The sequence below is a fragment of the Carya illinoinensis genome, chromosome 3, assembly GCF_018687715.1.
Source record: "Carya illinoinensis cultivar Pawnee chromosome 3, C.illinoinensisPawnee_v1, whole genome shotgun sequence".
NCBI classification, from domain to species: Eukaryota; Viridiplantae; Streptophyta; class Magnoliopsida; order Fagales; family Juglandaceae; genus Carya; species Carya illinoinensis.
This window is the reverse complement of record NC_056754.1, coordinates 40,076,807-40,094,821: the sequence shown is the minus strand read 5'-3', so window position 1 is coordinate 40,094,821 and position 18,015 is coordinate 40,076,807. Positions and strand designations below refer to the sequence as shown.

Sequence of the window (18,015 nt, the reverse complement as noted above, 5' to 3'; positions counted from 1 at the left end):
GAGATTGCAGAAATTGCGAAGATTAATGATATTTATAAAATATTTTATAATTCATTTTACAGCAAACAAATGTGATGATATTAATTCATCAAAATAAATAATTCTTTTATCTAAATTTCAATCCTCAAAGCAATGTAGTCATAAAAATAGCATAAAAAACTTGTACGTGCCTCGATAAAGATTCTTTCATTACTCCCTAAAGTCGATGGCTCCCCCCATGTCATGGAAGTCGTTATCACCAACAAACCTTTCTAAACATGCCGAACACTTTATATACATGAGCATTCTTACTGTCTCTGAATGTTATGATTTTTCCTCACTTTTTAACATTGGATGGAGCAAAAACTTACAAAAGCTGAAGCTTAAAAGAAGCGTCCATTTCAATCAATGAACAGAAGTCCTTTGTAGATACCTACCCATAAGAAACGGTCCATGTAGACGTCAATAGGGAGGCTGGTCTTCAGGCTCTACAATTACACATATCAAAAGAGGGAGGGAGTTCTACAGTACCTGGGTCTCAGAATGCTTGACCACAGATAAACATGAAGCAATATGAAGAATCAATGACCTGCAATTCTGAAACTGGAGCTCGGTCGAGTAGAATGACGATATATTTACAAAAGCGACATCCCTACACGAGTCTGCGAATACTAGGATTAATTAAGAAGAAGATGAGCTCCAAAAAGAATTTTAATCGCTGCCTATTTACTCTTGTACTTTTGGTATTGGGTTCTGATCGTGGTTTCTCTGATGGAACTTAATGCTGCAAGTCATAGATGAGGCCCAGAGGATTGCTGCGGGGGAAAACATCTTACAGAAAAATTGCCGGATTCACCGCTTCTGATCTCTCTTGATCCCACTACCTTTGCTATACTCAATAAGGTCTCTTCTCCATGGATCAGTCACAGCAGCAGCCTGAGAAACGAGTGAGAATATATCGAATTAGGGTGGAAAAAGTTAGCCTAACTTTAATGGCAGAGTGCCTCTCCATGGTTCACCCAGTGCACAAAGCCATCTGAAAAATCTTCGAGAACATCGGAATTCTGTGCAATACCATAAGATAGCTCTGTTCCGGTCTGCTCCCTCCCCTACATGCATGACACAGGAAAAGACAAAACGTCAGCGCATATCAACAGAACCTTCAGTAAGCTTTCTCCAACTTCTGAAGCTAATAATGTATTCCAATGATTCCAATGGACCAACCAACAATTGAAGCTCAAATCAAGAGAACTAAGAGCACAATCCACTAGAGAACCAGTATGACCAAAAATCAGCTCAGTGTGCATCAAACATCACACTATTGTGCAAGCTCCACACGTGAACATTGAATGCACAAAAGTATACAGCTAAAACAACTATTCCAAATATAATTCATTGATCACTATATATTTGATTGAAATAAATGTGATAATGAAAGATATTACTGGAAACAAGATATCTTGTATCTACGAGTGCTTCAAGTTTGATCTACAAGAAATTAGTGCAGGCCAATTCCCAAACAGTTGCAACTTTTACCTAGATACTGTTGATCACATTCTTACATAAGCTACCAATGTCCAAAGGCAGGTACTTACTTTCATGCTGGATCCATATTCACTTGTGGAGGGGGTAGTTTCTCCCATCACTCCATGGACAACATTTTCTGCCGATAACCCAGCAACTGAAGAGTTTGTGAGCAATGATGACCTGTGGACAAATTTGATGGAGGAAAATTAACTTCCTCAGTTATAGTTCAAAGATTAGATAACATTCTTGCCACAGTAACTAGGGGAACCAAACCAGTAAAAACTAAAAGAAACAAACAACTGATTAATCCACCTGGCCTAAAAACACCATTGCCCAGCATCAAACCTTCGAATGTAGGATATGGGGAAGGTTGATCTGGATATAGTCCTAACTTTAAGCCCTTTTCTATGAAGACTCTAAACAATCAAACCTGTGCGCGTGCTTTACCCTCCAATATTTTAACCATTGTACCAAAGAAATTCCCGATCATTGCTTTAACCTTCTCGTGCTTAGGTGGCTCTTTTTATGTTTGGCCTTTCTGAATATTTTATTAACAATGTTATCGCTTTCTTAGAGCTAATTAAAAAATTACCTCTCAAATTGCTCTTCCTCGCATGAATTCCCAGAGGAAGATAACCAGTCAAGGTCAAAAAAATTTGAGCAGTTGGACATATCTCCATGTTCTGAGAAGTAAATATGATTGGTTTCAAGGCATCGATCTCTTTGCATATCTCCAAAAAGCTGCCTGTGAGGTATTGATCGGGTATACCTACATAAAAACATCCACACCACAGGAAACAAGCCGAATAAGGTAAGGAATCATTAAGTAACATGAGTTTATGAATCCCAAAAGAAAACTGTGCTGCATATAGTCTGTTTGCAACGATTGCGTTCACAAATGTGAACATAAAAAAGGTAGTATCACTCAATTAATGCTAAATACACAAAGTAAGAAGGCATAAACTAACTAAATACATACATGTTCAAAGAGATACAGTGAAAGTGTCAATACATGCTGACAAATAAGACAAGGTTGTTGATACAAATCCAACTATGCATTTCGTACTCTAACATGTTCAATTCACAAGCAGATAAACTCCCTCCCGAATCAGAACATGAGGACCTGATCAGACACACCAGCAGGCATTTCAGGCAGTTTAGACACTTATTTCACGCCCATCAAGCCAGAAATCCAGTCCAGCCCAATACAAATATGCACTTTTTTCTTTTAATATAATTTTTGGAGAACCATTAGAGGATTATAGGCTTCTCTTTTACCCTAAAAGTACTCCAGTAAGCACCTTCTATCCATTCTCTTCGTAAGTGTTAGTAGCATCATCTCATATGTGTGCGTATCTGGGTGTGTAGGGATATTTTTCATTGGCTTTCTAAGATTACTCTTTTGTCTTGAAATTCGTCTCCAACACACCGATCCTTGTAACAAAGGCATAAGAAAGCCAACAAACAGATTTTCGCCAAAAATAGATTGCCTTTGAGCCTAGGTTGGAGGTTGGGCTTGACTTCAACAATATCCTGACCAGCCCATTCAATGATTAGGTCCATTATCACTTGTTCCAGTTAGAATATGAATCGCCCATTTAATGCTTTTCTATTTCTTTGGCCTATAGATTTCTTCTGAAACATCCACTAGTTTTGAGATCAATCCCTATAGATTCTGGAGGTGGCAGATTGTGAACCTAAACCTGAAAATATATCTTCCATACTTCAATCAGCAAAAGCTGATGCTACAAGCCCCAGTTCACAAAAGTAACTGCTGTTTTGATTTTAATATCAACGAGAATTTTATTGGAGTTGTCCCATATACCAGGAATGTGTACAAAAGAGACCTAAGGAAGATGATAAACAGGTACAAAAAAATCATGGACACTTACTCCATTAAGCTCTATTGCAATTGCCCAAAGTAACAAAGTGTTAAAGAAGAATTTAAGTTCATCCAATGTCCGCTCATGATCTTTGAAACTTCTATCATTCCTTTACCTTCATATGCACCACCACAATCATTGAGAAATCATCTTCCCTATTGCTGCAATTTGTGTGCTGCCATATAAACCCCCCAATTTCTGGAAAGTCCACCCTTATAAGCATAACCCTTGCTGACCTGACATATCCAAAGAAGTCATTCTAAAGTGCCCTGGTGGCTACCAAGCAGTGTAGTTGCAGATGATCTACCATTTCCCCATTCTTTTTACAAATACAGCACTAATCCACCACAATGATTTGATGTTTCCTTGGGTTATCTACAATAAGGACCTTTCCTAAGTTGTACAGACAAAAACAAAAACTGCTTTTGGAGGGGCTTTGGTCCTCCAAATTTTCTCCCAAGGAAATGGATTACTGTCTTCAGTAGTGAGGACTGATAATATGAACGAACACTTCCCTTTCTCAGAAGGGCAACAAAAGGCCTTGTCTGCGTCTCCAACTCTTGGTCTAGTGGAGTAAAAAAAACTCAGAGAAGGCATCAGCTGCTCCGGAAAAATTGACAACTCTACTAAGGGGAGCTATTGGAAAATTCCAGAAAATTGGCTATTGAGGCTTTCTGCACCCACACAATGTCATACACTTTGAAAAAAGCTTCCTTGAGGACCCTATCTCGACGCCATAAATCATGTCAAAACTTAATTCTGGACCCCATCACCCACCTCACATCCCCTATATCTAGAAAAGGCCCACCATCCTCTTCTTATATGTTTCTACAATCCCACCTCCTGTGGGTCCATTTACCTCATTTGAGCACAAACTACCCCAAGCCGTTCCAAACTTTTAGTCTATTACCACCTTCACTGAGCATCCCTTCTTGTTGATATCTCTGCACCCATTTCCCAGTCCGGTTGAACATTAACAAATTCCGAACTCCAAACCCTCCACCAAATCTCAGAGTGCATACCTTTGCCCAACTCACTAAATGAAAATTTATAACTCTTCACTTATCCCACTGCATAAAAAGTCACGTTGTAACTTCTCTACATGGTTTGAAACCAAAATAACCCTATAGTCCTGGAGAACAGAGGGCCTATTTGGCTTTGCATTTGGGAGATGAAAACGCATTATTAACACTTTAAAAAAACTCTTTTCAAGCAAAAAAAGTCTGTTTGGTTAAAAAATTCTAAAGTTTTGTAGTATACTTGAAAATATATTTTCTTTTATAAAAGTAAAGCTTATTTTAAAATGTAAGAAGAAAGGATTGTAATATATTTCAAAATTCCCATTTGTTAGTTTGTATGATTTCGTCCATCAACCAAGCTTAAACTGGCACAAGTTTGTTGTAACACACTGTTGTTGTGCAATACAAGGAACATGATGTACCCAGACGACTTCATTACTGCTGCAGTAACTTTAAGGATCTAGCCATTTAATAACAAGACATCATTTTTTTTTTTTTTTGTTGGGGGGGGGGTTGAGGATTTGGAGAAGAGCTGTACTTCAATTACAAAACCTAGGCAAGCTATTTTTAAAGCTCAAAATTCACATCAACTGAAGAGAAATGAGCAGCTGGCCAGGGATGGGACTAAGATTATTATTATTATTTTTTTAATAAGTAAGAAGTAAATTTGATTGATATGAAAGAGGGATGGGACTAGATTTTAATGAATCTAAAAAAGTACTGAAAAAGAAAATGCCTCTAAACAAATTGAGAAAGGACTTGGTGAGTCCAATAAAGACAACGTGAGGTAAACAAACCTCGAAAAAGCTGTATCACTTTCACAAGTTGATATTTCTGGTGATGATTCAGATAGAAAGTTGCTTGATCCTTGTGATCGCTCAGGCAAAACTGAGTTAGAAGAATGCTTCACATTCTTGGCTGACATGGGAGAGCCGCTTTCACCAAGTATGTTCCCATCTGATAAGGATCGTTTGAAAATTGACCTAGAGAATGAAAACATAGCAAGCATAAATTACACCGCAGCAGCAAATATTTGTAGAACATATATTGGTTAAAGCTGGCATAATTATTTGCAATTCAGCAATCCATGCAGTATGCATAACCATGAAAATAACCATGAAAAAACCTAGCAATCTAGAAAATCCTTCTTGTTTTGGTTGGAGTGGACAAATTCAGGCACAAATTTGAAAGAGCACAACCGTTATATTGTGGTTGTCAAATTTCTCTAAAAATCAAGATATGGAACTTATATACTATTTTCTAATTTTCTGCAAATTGTCAACTGCACTATTGCCACCAATGTATGTTGTGGGATCTTACTTGTAAAAGTAAAATTGTCTGCAAAAGAAAAAAAGAAGAAAATAGACAGAAAAAGTACATAGGTAGTAAGCAAAAGGGCTCCCACACAGAAGGTACCTCGTAGCTCATCCATGATATGGTGTCACAACTGGTTTAATTAATGTCTCAGCCCTAACTTTAGCAGCATCTAATACTATCAAAACAAAAAACAATTGCTGCAAAGTAAATCCTACATGCCATTAATTAAAATTCTGATCTTGCCCATGATCCATGATAAATATCTTGGCATTAAACTAATAACTCCTGACACCAAATCTCACATGCATATATACTAGCGCATGCACTATGGATACCTTGAAAGAAAAGAGATCAAACAAAACTAGAAACTACGAAAGTTAGATTAACATTTAAATGCATACATCTATTTTTGCCTAAGCCTACATCTTTTTGCCACCGTGGTGATCAACTGAAGGAGTTCAAGGCTTCGTTTAGCTAGCTAGTTACCTTTCATCTTCATCCACATATGTATGTCCATTCCTACCCGCATCACTGTGCTGGTCTGAATCCAGTTCCCAAAGTGCAGGTTTGCCTGGTTGCGGCTGAAAGTGACCCAAGAATCTGCACAAATAATTTGAAAAAGGAATGAATGTAATACATTTTATTCTTTCAAAAGTGATAGCAGTTTATCAAAATAAAGGAGTAAACCAACCCAAATGCCAACCCCACCCCAGCTGTTTCTCGAAATGACACCAATTACATGGAATCAAACACTAGCCCTTCTAATAAAGGAGGAGATATACACTTGGAGACAAAAACCGGAAGATAATAAAATTGCAGCAAGACCACACTCTAAACTTCATCTCACCACCACAAAATCTTTACTTAGAATAGGCTAGAGGATAAGTTATTTGAGCCAAGACAGTGTCGGAACACTGAAAACAGATGCTCCAACTCAAGAATCAAGCTAACATGTATTTCCAACTTGTAGAATAGAGCACGACTGGCAGACACTCTAGAATCAGCACAAACCTTGCGTTTCTCCTAGAAAGTAATACACGGTTTCAAATGCAAGACTTACACATCAATTGCATCTTGTTTCTCTGAATCCATATAGGCATTGCTGTAATATCGTTGAAGAGTTCTGAAGAATTCTTGAGACTGCGTTGCTGCTTTCCACTGACCCCTTCTCTCGGAGAATATCTATGGCATCAGAAGTTGAAGAAGTTAACAAATAAAGCAGGATAGTAACAATTTAGTTGATTACTTAGGCAACATAGTGGGAGAGGGGAAGAAGCTTCCTATTCTATTCAGCAATGGAAGTCATATACTCTGTTTCACCCATAGGAGTCGTCAAAGGGTGGATCAACAACCAGGCACCTAATTAGCAACCATATCAAATAACACTGCATAGTTCACCACCAAACCCACAAAAGCTAATGCTTCAGTCTAAATTTTAAACTTACAAGGAGCATAGTTATTAGTGTTATAAGTGTGCACCCATCATGGTATCATAGTCTAGTTATTCTTTGGTGTTGAAGTCTCAAACCTTCCTTCCAGTAACTTCTTCAGTTTTACACATGCAGCACTACATTTAGTTTAAATTTTGATGGGTGGGCAAGCAAAATGTTTTAATATTAACCAAAGGCACTAAAGGCAATTGTTGACCATTACATAGAGCTGGTCTCACCAACTAGGGCAACAGTTCCTCCATTGAACCCAAGGATAGCTAGAACACCATAAGTTAGAAAGTTCTGAAAATAGAGACCCGCAACACTTTGGGAAGAGCGCTTCATAGAAAGACTCGACCCTAATTATTCATAAAGGGAATCCAATAGGTTTTGTCAGCCGCACCACTCCGCATGAAGTACGAACAATTAAAGAAGAATGAGGTCAACCCCACCTCCTAGTCTTGTGCTGATCTAATAACAACATTCCATAGGGTTGGACCATCAGATATATGCAAATGTTCAGCAACCAATGCATTCCTACATTGGGATATGCTAAAAAATGTTGGGAAACTGTCTTCAAAGCCTAATCCCCACACCATGTGCTTAGTTCCATCAACCGCCTTAGATTAAGGGCAGGTTTGAGGCCTTAGAGGAGATACTAAATTCTCATCTGATCTCATTTCATCTCATCACATCTTATTCCCAAACATAATTCAAATACAAAATTTTCAAACTAATTATTACAACTTTTTCAAACTTCCAAATAAAAAATAAAAAACAATTCCAAATAAAAAAAAATTCCATCTAATTCCAACTTTTTCAAATTCCCAAACAAAAATAATATTATAAAACTATATTCTTACAATATTTTAACTTTATAATATTTTTTATTCAACTTTTTCTCTCTCATTTCCCAAAAAATACTCAACATAAACTATCTCACTAATATTAACAAAATTCCCATCTCATCTCACTCCTCAAACCTAACCTAACACAACATAGTAAATCCCCAAATCCCGTCGTTATATTTTCCACACCTCAAACATGTTTAGAAACTAATAACTGATGCAAAACAAGATCCGGAATGAGACCACCTTTAACTCCATTGCATTTTGAGTAGAGAACATTGGTCACTTGTACTCGGTTTGTTTTGGGTATCCCTCGGTTGACGGCTGGCATGTTGGCTAGTTTAACAAAGCAATTTAGTAGGCATAGAAGTGAGATTTGGAAGGCTATTCCTTGGATTTGGAGAGGAGGCTAGGGCATTTGAGGGTCCTTTGCTTGGATGGATTCTTCTTGCTGCTTTTCCTTATCTTCTCTACCAGTTTTTTGTTTTTGTTTTTTTTTTTTATCTTCTGGGTTTAGGAATAGCTCTATTTTTTCTTGGGTAATCTCTTCTATGTTTCCTATGTACCAGGGTTACACCCCTCTCTCACACTTTTTAATTAAACTGAAATCAATTATCAAATGATCAAGTATGGGAAAGTAACAAATCATAGAAATACAAACTGAGTAGTAGGGAGAGAGCACCTCCTAGTGACTAAGTGGCAGTGACAGTGGAGGTATGTCTCTCATCCCATAGTGAAGCTGCCAAATGTATATTATTTGAAAAGAAACACAACCTTATATTACTTTATATTGAAAATATACCAGTTATCAACTGGGCCAGATTAACGTTAAAAAAGCTGGATTTGCCAGTTGAGAATTAGGCATGTTCAGCTTCTTCAATGGAAAAATATGGCTTACCTTTAAAAAGTTGTAGTCAAATCAAAATAAAATACATATAAAAAGACAGACCCTACCCCCTGCACGGGGGAAACCATTTTAGAATGCACATTGTCACCAAGTAATTCTGTTAGATCGGTTTTGGAATAGCAAAATAAAGAAAGAAATTATACAAAATTCATCGCATCACACTTAAGATGCAACACCCCCACTACGTCCCCACATTGGGCAGGAGATCTATGATAGAGGTGAATGAAGAAGATAACAGTGCATTGAGATCTTTCAATGAAGAAGATAACAATATGCTCTCCCATTAAAGGAGGTTTGGGTATTTAGAACTTGAAATCTTCAACAAAGCATTGCTTGGCAAATGGTCATGGAGATATCACTATGAACGGGAAGGCCTTGTGGAGAACCGTCATTGAATTGAAACATGGAGCACCATGGGGAGGATGGTGTTCTAATGAGGTAAGCGGGCCTTATGGAGTGGGCTTGTGAAAACATATAAGAAGAGGCTGGAATACACATGCAAGAAATATCCGCTTACTGTGGGTAATGGATCTAAGGTCAAGTTTTGGCACCATGTATGGTGAAGCAATAGGGCACTCAAGGAAACCTATCCACAAGTCTATGGTCTAGCACGAATGAAAGAAGCCTCGATTGCAGACCTACTAATCATCTCCAATGGTATTCCCCAATGGAATGTTCAATTCCTTAGAGAAGCACAAGATTGGGAAATTGATGATTTTCCAGCATTCTTTGACATTGTGTATTCCACCCATTTGTCGGGGGGAGTGGAAGACAAGATTTTTTGGTGCCCCTCTAAGAAAGGGATATTCACAGTCCACTCTTTCTACGAAATCATGACCATGCGCAGCACAAATCCATTCCCATGGAAAAGCATTTGGAAGGTGAAGGCACCTCTAAAGGCAGCATTTTTTGTATGGAAGACTTCTTTGGAAAAGATCCTCACTCTCGAGGAAACGTCAAATCATAATCATGGATTGGTGTTGTATGTGCAAAAAGAGCAGAGAATCTGTTGACCATCTATTACTTCATTGTGAGATTGCCAAGACTTTTTGGAATGAAGTCTTCGCTCGGTTGGGACTAGCTTGGGTGATGTCAAGAAGGGTAAGCAATCTCCTCGCTTCTTGGAGAGGCATTTGGGCAACTGTCAAATTGCATCAATATGGAAGATGGTCCCAATATGCCTGTGGTGGTGCATTTGGAGGGAGATGAATGAAAGAATCTTTGAAGATCAAGAGCAGTCAATGGATGAGCTTAGAAACTTATTTTTTAATACTTTACTCCATTGGTTGATTGTAATTGATTTTCATGGCATGACTTTCATGAATTGCTTGTATCACTAAACTAGCATGCCTAGGTGTTGCTCTTGTATATGTCCCGTATACTTGGGCTCTTGTATACTCTTTTGATCAATAAAAATTTGTTTACTGATTAAAAAAGAAAAAGAAAAAATGCATTGAATGCCAAATTTCACATCGGTTCCTTACAACGTAGAACTAAGATTGATTTATAATGATTCCAAATAGTTCCAATTGTAACATTGACTAATTCTTTTTTAAGTACAAGCCCAAATGTGGCTTGGGCTTTCCTTGGGTCAACATATTGAATTTTGGAATTACTAAGCAGCATGCATTAAGAAGAAGCATTAAAAGTGAGAATTACCTTGTTATGAGCAGCTGAGCCACCATATTGGTGAGCAAGTGTGTCGCCCATTCTCTCATAAAACCCCATCAAATCATCAGCTAAAGGAGCATCAAGATCTATCTTTGGGTTGTCTGCGACTCCCAGAACATGAAGTTGTTGTCCAAGAGCTGCTAACCCATAAGCATATTGAGCAACATTAGTGCGATCCAGGCAATCTATACAATTGGTCCTGAGAACCCCTTTCTGAAACATGGGTGGCTTGATCGGGTGATTCCCATTAGCAACATTACTAGCACCATTATTACAACCACTAAGTTTCCTTTCTAAGAGAAAGTAGTCATCATCCTCATTATCACAGTTGCAGTGCCTCTGAGGATAAAAGTTATTATTGTCCACATTCCTGAATCAAGTTTCAAAATCAAGCCATGGCATCAGATACCCCCAGTATTAGTAGAAAACATGCAAACTAGTTAGCCTTAAATATATAACTTCATGAGGCTGATCAGATGACCATTGGAACAAAACCTTTTAGCACTCACTCAAGTTTTTAAGTATGTATAAAGAATCATGATGATCAAAATCACATAAATGATTCAGGGGACGATATTGCAATGAGATAGCAAAAAACTAACCCAGACAAAAGCCATCTCACACACCCTTCATGCCTAAAGGCTGGAGTTACTTGGCAATAAAAGAATCCCGTTAGAGTCAATGCATATGCAGCCACTTTGCCCAGAAGGAGTAATACATTTGTAGCTTTGCTGGAATTCGGTTAGGGAAAAAAATAAGCATTTGCATGAAAAATCAAACTACCAATTAGAGAAATAGCATTGTTTGAAAGAAGAAAGAACCAAGAACTGAGCATGTTAGACTAATACCTCCGAGAATGTTTATGTAGATCCCAGTGAAGAAACTTGAGACGGTTCTCCTCTGGCAAACTTTTATTAATGAAATCAATTGCATTAGCAAACTCTGCACGGAGGATGGACTCTCGGGGCTTCTTCTCATGTGTCTATTTATTGCCAAAATTCAAATAGAAACCATGAGGGATGTCAAAATAAATTAAAAAAATACATCAATTACGGACAATCAAATGTATTTAATATTTGAACCGTAAGTAACTTAAAATATATTCTCACCTTAATCAAATTCAAAATTATTATAGGGTTTTCATATCTATTGACAAGATTTTCAAAATGAAGTCTGGTGGCTTCAAAATTTTGGTCCTTCTTCGACACTGGAAAAGGGGAAAAATCAGTAAAACAAATATATGGCATAAAGTTAGCTGATGTTACTTGTGCAAGGACATACATATAATGTCTGGTTTCATATTCAAGCGTGACGTCTCCTGTGACCAGAAAAGAGGAATTGAGCCTCGGTTCTGGACTACAGAACTTATCTGCATGGGAAACCCTTCTGGAACATCCTCAAACACAATCTGTTCTGTTTCAACATCATTAGCAACTCTGCCCTTCTCATTTACACCTCTTTTCAGATACCTAAATGAGAAGTAAAGTTCAACCTTAACCATGGTACATAATTTTTATTGTTTTACAACGGCAAATGAGAACATATTATCCAATTTAATTATGTGACAGACATAATATACTGTTATAGCAATAATTTAAAACAATTGAAAACCACATGAAGAAAAAGTAATTTTCTAATATATGCATCCATTCCCATTCTAAGCACATCGTGTATCGGAAAAGCCTACATGCACTCCTACCTGGTGCCTGCATAGTGACGGGAACGTCTTGCAATTAGGGTCAGTTTGAATTCTCGTCCATATAGAGAAAGTGTTGCCTAGATTCAAATGGCAAATCCATCAGAGAAATATAAAATAATGAAGCTCAAAGAGGGACAAAATATTATCTGTATTTTAGGTAGGCAATATTCAAACAGGTCATTGAGTTTCAGCAAATTTACTACACCAGCAATAACAATAATTAGTAGCACTATGCATCCAAGAAAGAAATATTATTTGTCTGCATTCCATTCACTTCGCAAAACTAAATCCAAAAAACAAAAGCACGTCAATGAGACGAGTACAATCACTTTGACAATTGAGAGCAAAAATGAAATGGTTTCATCTTCATAATGAATAAAATTGAACCTGGTAAAATTGAAATAGCAATTATTTAAAAAGTAATATTACCTGTAAAATCAAAAGTAATATTCATGTCCGGAATTGAGTATATTCATAAAAACTACTGAACAGGAAAAGAAAACCTTGCAACAGCTATTGCAGAGTTATTTGAAAGTTATATTCAATTTTCCCATCCACCTTACCTTATTTCCCTATTTATGTCCAATCAAAAACAACATTATAGGTTCTCACCTGCATAAAAAACCCATAAACCAAAGCAACTGTCCAAAGCGTATTCTGGAGGTGATTTCGGATTTCCCGAGTCAAGAACTCATTCCAGACAAACATGGTTTCATAGAGAACCTGGCCAGTGTCTTTATTACACAAGTTCTTTTGAAGACTACGCATAATATGGTATGAGTAGCTAAAAAAGAAATCCTTTGTGAGATCCACCATGCACAGGAGCTTCTTGTATCTGATTAATCAATCCAACAAAGAAGCAGTTAGTGACAACAGTAGCAATAGTCAGAGCAAGAACAATTGGTTATAAGAAGAAGAAGAAGAAGAAGAAGAAAGATACACATTTACAATTTATAAGGAAATTTCAATAGAATGAAGCCTGAATGTGCCCCATAAAACTTGGTTCTGTAGATATAGATGGATACACATTAATTCATAAAAGGGAGATACACATTAAATAAACAACTTTCAAAAGAATAAAGCCTGATTGGGCCCCATAAAACTTGATTTTGTATATATAGGTGCGTAGACACTAACGAATAAAGGAGTCAAGCTTTGCTTGTCATTTGCAGAATTTCATCAACTAGCCTCAGCAAATTTAAACCAAGTTTAGAAGAAGCGATTAATTCAATGTGATACTTTACCAATTCAATTCATGTGATCTCTAATGAAGATTAAAACTTGGAAGGAAAGAAAATAAACCCAAGGGTGCAGACTAACAGATCCTCATCTTAACATGGCCGCACCATATTCTTGTGCTGACAAAATTACTTTGCTTCAATGTATTACCATTGAAGTGCATAATAAGCGATGAAGAACAAGAGAATGTGGTCAAAGTCGGACATACTGTTCCCAAAATAAAGGGAAATAAAGAATGGATGAATCACATTAAACACACTAGGTTTTCACAAAAATAGAGATACAAAGCCAAGTAGCATTCACAGTTCCCCTAACAAGTACCACAGTCAAAATACATTTACATGCAGAAGGGAATAGGGACCTGCTCTCATTCTGCCAATTAGTGATACTGTTCCGAACAATAGAGTTTGGAAGTGGAATCATCGCACTCTTGGAGACAGCATATACGGTGTGACCACAGATTGCACCAATCTGTCTTCTTTTTGTGATAAGCAGCATGTAATAAGGACCCAAAAATTTGATGAACCCTGAACACAGTAAACCACTTTTGAGTACTATCATAAAAACAATAAATTATTTTGATTGAAAGAATGCAAACTTGGGTCCACATACCGACAATTCCATAACAAGTAGTGACAAACTTTAGTCCACCTGTGGACTTGTTTCCTTCATGTATCCGCCTCAACAAGTCAGAACACTCAGGTTCCGTATACGTGGTCAAGTCTTCCTGGATGTTTAGTTCTGAAGGGTCCAACCGGTCAATCTTTAGCACTCTCCAATATGTTCTGCTCTTGTCCCTTCCTATCATGTAAAAATTCTGCAGCATAAAACATAGTAAATACTTGCTTGAGTTGGTTTGCATATTACAAAGATTTTGCAATGCACAATAACCCAGTTACAGGAAGACTTTCACATGAACCAAATATTTCACCTACTTTTAATAGCCAAAGACAATAACACTAACGATAAATTTCTAATTTATATAGCAAAGAGTGTCACAACAGAAATCTAATAACACTGATATTAAAATGAATTAGAGCGAGCTATGTGACATGGACACGGCAATTTCAATACACTGTCAAATTTAATGAGACCGGCCAATTGGGATGGTCCTCTAACTATATGGTAAATGTAAATTAGGATTCTTATGTCATATGCGAAAATAAATAAATTAATTAAAATGCCTAATGATTGAAAACTGCTACAAACTGAATAAAGGTGTTCCCAAATGGAAATGAGTATATAGAATGGGAAATTTACATTTGATGGAAGGCAATATGGAAAAACGGGCAAGAATATAAATTAGTAGGTGAGCATAGGTTACGCTGATTGAGAACTAGACCATACACTCCAATCCAAAAATACATACGAAAAAATGCCTCAACCAGCTAGACCTCTAAAACTTTTTATATTGCTATTATAAATACTAGCACAAGTCGAATTAGTTCCTTAAAGTTAGAAGCCCAAACAACAACCTTCCTTTTTCCCATGCCATTTGAACAAGGAATTTGATGTGGTACCAAAAAAATCCAAATGCTAAAACAAAACAAAGGTTTTAATTAATTGCACATTTCATCAGTAAGAAGAAAAATAAGAGATGTTAACATTTGGAATAGAAATGAGAGTGAGAGAGAGAGAGAGAGAGAGAGAGAGAGAGAGAGAGAGAGAGAGAGAGAGAGAGAGAGAGAGATTTACCGATCGAGTTTCGTAAAGCCTGAATTTGTGCATAAAACCGTGGGCAGGAGGACCAAGGGATTCGTCAACGACAGAGGGAAAGTGGGAGGAGGGTTCATTCTCTGGCGACGCCATTGATAATATTCCAGATCGACCCCCTCCCCCGCCGAGCCTTAGGGGCTCAGGCTCTGGCTAAGGGATTATACTATCAGAATTGCATCCAGTTTTCTATATTTACGAATAATATGTGAATACATCAGCGAAATAGTCTCCAAGAAACAACTCCCACTGCGCATACAATCGAGTTAGGCTGCTTCGAACACAACATGCTCTTCTCTTTGACCTCTGCCTACAATTCCTGTTAATTATTCCAACACAAACTCCTTTTCTTCCATTCCCAGCCAACGCGAGAGAGAGACAGAGAGACAGAGCTTTTGATCTCTTCAATCAAGGGAAAACGGAATCAAATAAAGGCAAAGGGAGCACAAGTGAGAGAGAGAGAGAGAGAGAGAGAGAGAGAGAGAGATCGAATATTTACCCAAAAGAACCAGATATATGTACATATACGTAAAAATGTACAGAAATCGAAAGAAGAAGAGGGAGGTTCGGAAAGATACGAGCAGAAAGAAGATCGAGGTGGAAAGATATCGATTTGGGAGGTTCGAGAAGACACACACGGTCCAAACCAGAGAGAGAGAGAGAGAGGACTTCTAATTATTGGTGATGTTATTCATATTTATATGTGTGTGTGAGAGAGAGAGAGAGAGAGAGAGAGAGAGCAGCAGCAGCAGCAGCTGTTGTTTTTGTTCAACAGCTGGTTGATGATGTTATTCAAACACTCCAGATAGAGCGAGAGACAGGAAAAAGAGAAACTCAAGATCCAAAACGAAACACAGAAAAATTAAAAAAAAATAAAAGTAAAAAATAAAAATGTATGCATTGTAAATCAAATCAAAACCACAACTTCGGTCACCACCGCTGCGATCCACACGTTTTTTTATTAATTATTATTATTATTATTAATTAATAATAATAACTAACACCCGTGAATTTCCCCACCATTCCAAAATCCTCCCTCCTTCCCTTGCTTTCAATTTTTCTTTTGTTTTTCCTTTATTTATAATGCTCATTTGGAAAATAATACAAATAAAAATGTTTTCGCAACTCTTTTAATTATTCTGTTTAAGATGAAAATAATTTCTATAAAGAATATAAATAGCTTCAATTTTAAAAAAATATTTTAATTATAAAAAAATTCTACAAAATTAAACTCATAAACAGACGTGATTTAATATAATTCGTTAAGTTGTAAAATTACTCTTATTATAAAATAAATATAAAGTACCTTATCGAGTTGAGTCAGTTTGTATGTTTTCTTTTATAAAATCTACTTGTGATTATAGCACTTTTCTAATTTAAAATATAATTATATAAATAATTGTAAAACAGATTCCACGTGTATCATAGTATTAATTATTTTATTCTTAAATCGGTATGTAAAGTACGTTATCTATGTTATTTAAATAATAAGACTTGATTTATAAGATTCAAATTTTAAAATTTATCTTTTAAATCAAATTATGTCACATAAGTAATATATGGTTTAGAGACTCTAAAATAGCAATACTTATATAATATTATTTTTCTTTCTATTTTTCTCATGAGAAATTTTATTTACAGTCTTTAATTAAAGGATTGCATGTACAGTTTTTTTTATTAAATAAAAAAAAAATCATATAAGAATAATATTTTAATAATTTTAAAAAATCTTAAAAATAAAATTGTCTAAATTTGTATTGTAATCTCAAAACGAGGACTATAAGTAATATTGTTCTTTTCTCACCAACGTAATTGAGATTTCTAAGCCGTTTCTTGTCCAACTTTGTATTTGCTTTACCCCAGAGAAAAACCCATGAGAGTTCCTACGGTATCATGGACAATCATAGTACTTACTTGGCAAAGTTCTCCACGTACTTTGTTGGCATCAACCTGACAGAAAATCCTATTCTGTTTTCAAATATTCTAATTTCTTTGATACCTTTGTTCTGTTTCGATAGCCATCTTTATAAAAAAAAAAAAACCCAGGATCCTACGGTATCTAATTTTAAGATTTTATCTTATATTTGCACTCAATATGATGCCTTTATCTTAAAAATGATTTGGAGAGTCAGACGAGAATATTTAGTTTTAGATTAAGGTTTAAAATATTATATTTTAATATTATTATTGTTTAGAAATTTGAAAAGGTTAAATTGAGATTTGAAAAAATTGAATTGTTTATTATATTTTGTATGAGAATTTGATAAAGTTGTAGTAATAAGATGAAATGTGATGAGAATTTTATCTTTGGACTTAGTTACCAAACCTAACCATTCTTATTCCTAATCTCTTCTTCATTTAAATAGTTTAGATTCATTAAATGTTACAATAATATAACAAAATAAGGTGTTAATGACATATTTCGCACCCCATTGACCTTCTTGTCCTACCTCTATCAAGGAAACTTGGTGGCTCGGAGTGATAGAAAACATCTTTGATATTTAAGTTAGTTTTATCTTTTGAGAGAGAGTTTGAATTGTACTTGTGTCTAGGCTTTTATACCTTTTTTCTGGTTGATTCTTTGTTCTTTCTCCACCTGGGTTATTTGCCCCCTACTCTAGGCAACATGTCATCACATTTAATGCAACAACACTTGTTACGAACAAGATCTCCCACTGAGATCTCCTTCTTGTGACCCATATTGGGTCATTTAATTCAGTGTGGCTTATGATGTGCTTGTATGAGCATTGTCCCATCTCCTTGTGACAACTTGGGCTTTCCTC

The 18,015-nt window shown here is 36.3% G+C and overlaps 1 protein-coding gene across 6 annotated transcripts; it reads right to left on the bottom strand.

Annotated features, from left to right (window-relative positions):
• Window positions 1–248: 248 nt before the first annotated feature.
• On the bottom strand, window positions 249–16,088 carry LOC122304225 (phosphoinositide phosphatase SAC3). Of its 6 annotated transcripts, none has more exons than XM_043116349.1 (17): window positions 15,215–16,087; window positions 14,132–14,336; window positions 13,881–14,046; window positions 12,893–13,115; window positions 12,281–12,357; window positions 11,863–12,050; window positions 11,691–11,788; window positions 11,430–11,563; window positions 11,184–11,312; window positions 10,570–10,951; window positions 6,786–6,907; window positions 6,212–6,325; window positions 5,206–5,391; window positions 2,099–2,275; window positions 1,571–1,686; window positions 1,055–1,088; window positions 249–915 (listed from the first exon to the last, which is right to left on the bottom strand). In XM_043116349.1, exons 1-17 carry the CDS (start codon window positions 15,326–15,328, stop codon window positions 903–905), a joined length of 2,478 nt encoding a protein of 825 aa, XP_042972283.1. In that variant the 5' UTR covers window positions 15,329–16,087; the 3' UTR covers window positions 249–902. The 6 variants fall into 6 exon arrangements, with proteins under 6 accessions (XP_042972283.1, XP_042972279.1, XP_042972282.1 ...); XM_043116345.1 differs by having other exon boundaries at window positions 249–1,088; window positions 15,215–15,634; window positions 15,732–16,087; XM_043116348.1 differs by having other exon boundaries at window positions 1,575–1,686; window positions 15,215–16,086.
• Between the last annotated feature and the right edge of the window lie 1,927 nt (window positions 16,089–18,015).

What these genes read in the sequence shown, in the direction of transcription:
- LOC122304225 (XM_043116345.1), bottom strand. Translation starts at nt 15,328, where the DNA reads ATGGCGTCGCCAGAGAATGAACCCTCCTCCCACTTTCCCTCTGTCGTT. An exon ending in AAACAAGATGCAATTGATGT is followed by an intron (nt 6,326 to 6,785) that starts GTAAGTCTTGCA and finishes TTATTTGTGCAG; the next exon opens with ATTCTTGGGTCACTTTCAGC. An exon ending in GAGGAAGAGCAATTTGAGAG is followed by an intron (nt 1,687 to 2,098) that starts GTAATTTTTTAA and finishes ATTTGTCCACAG; the next exon opens with GTCATCATTGCTCACAAACT.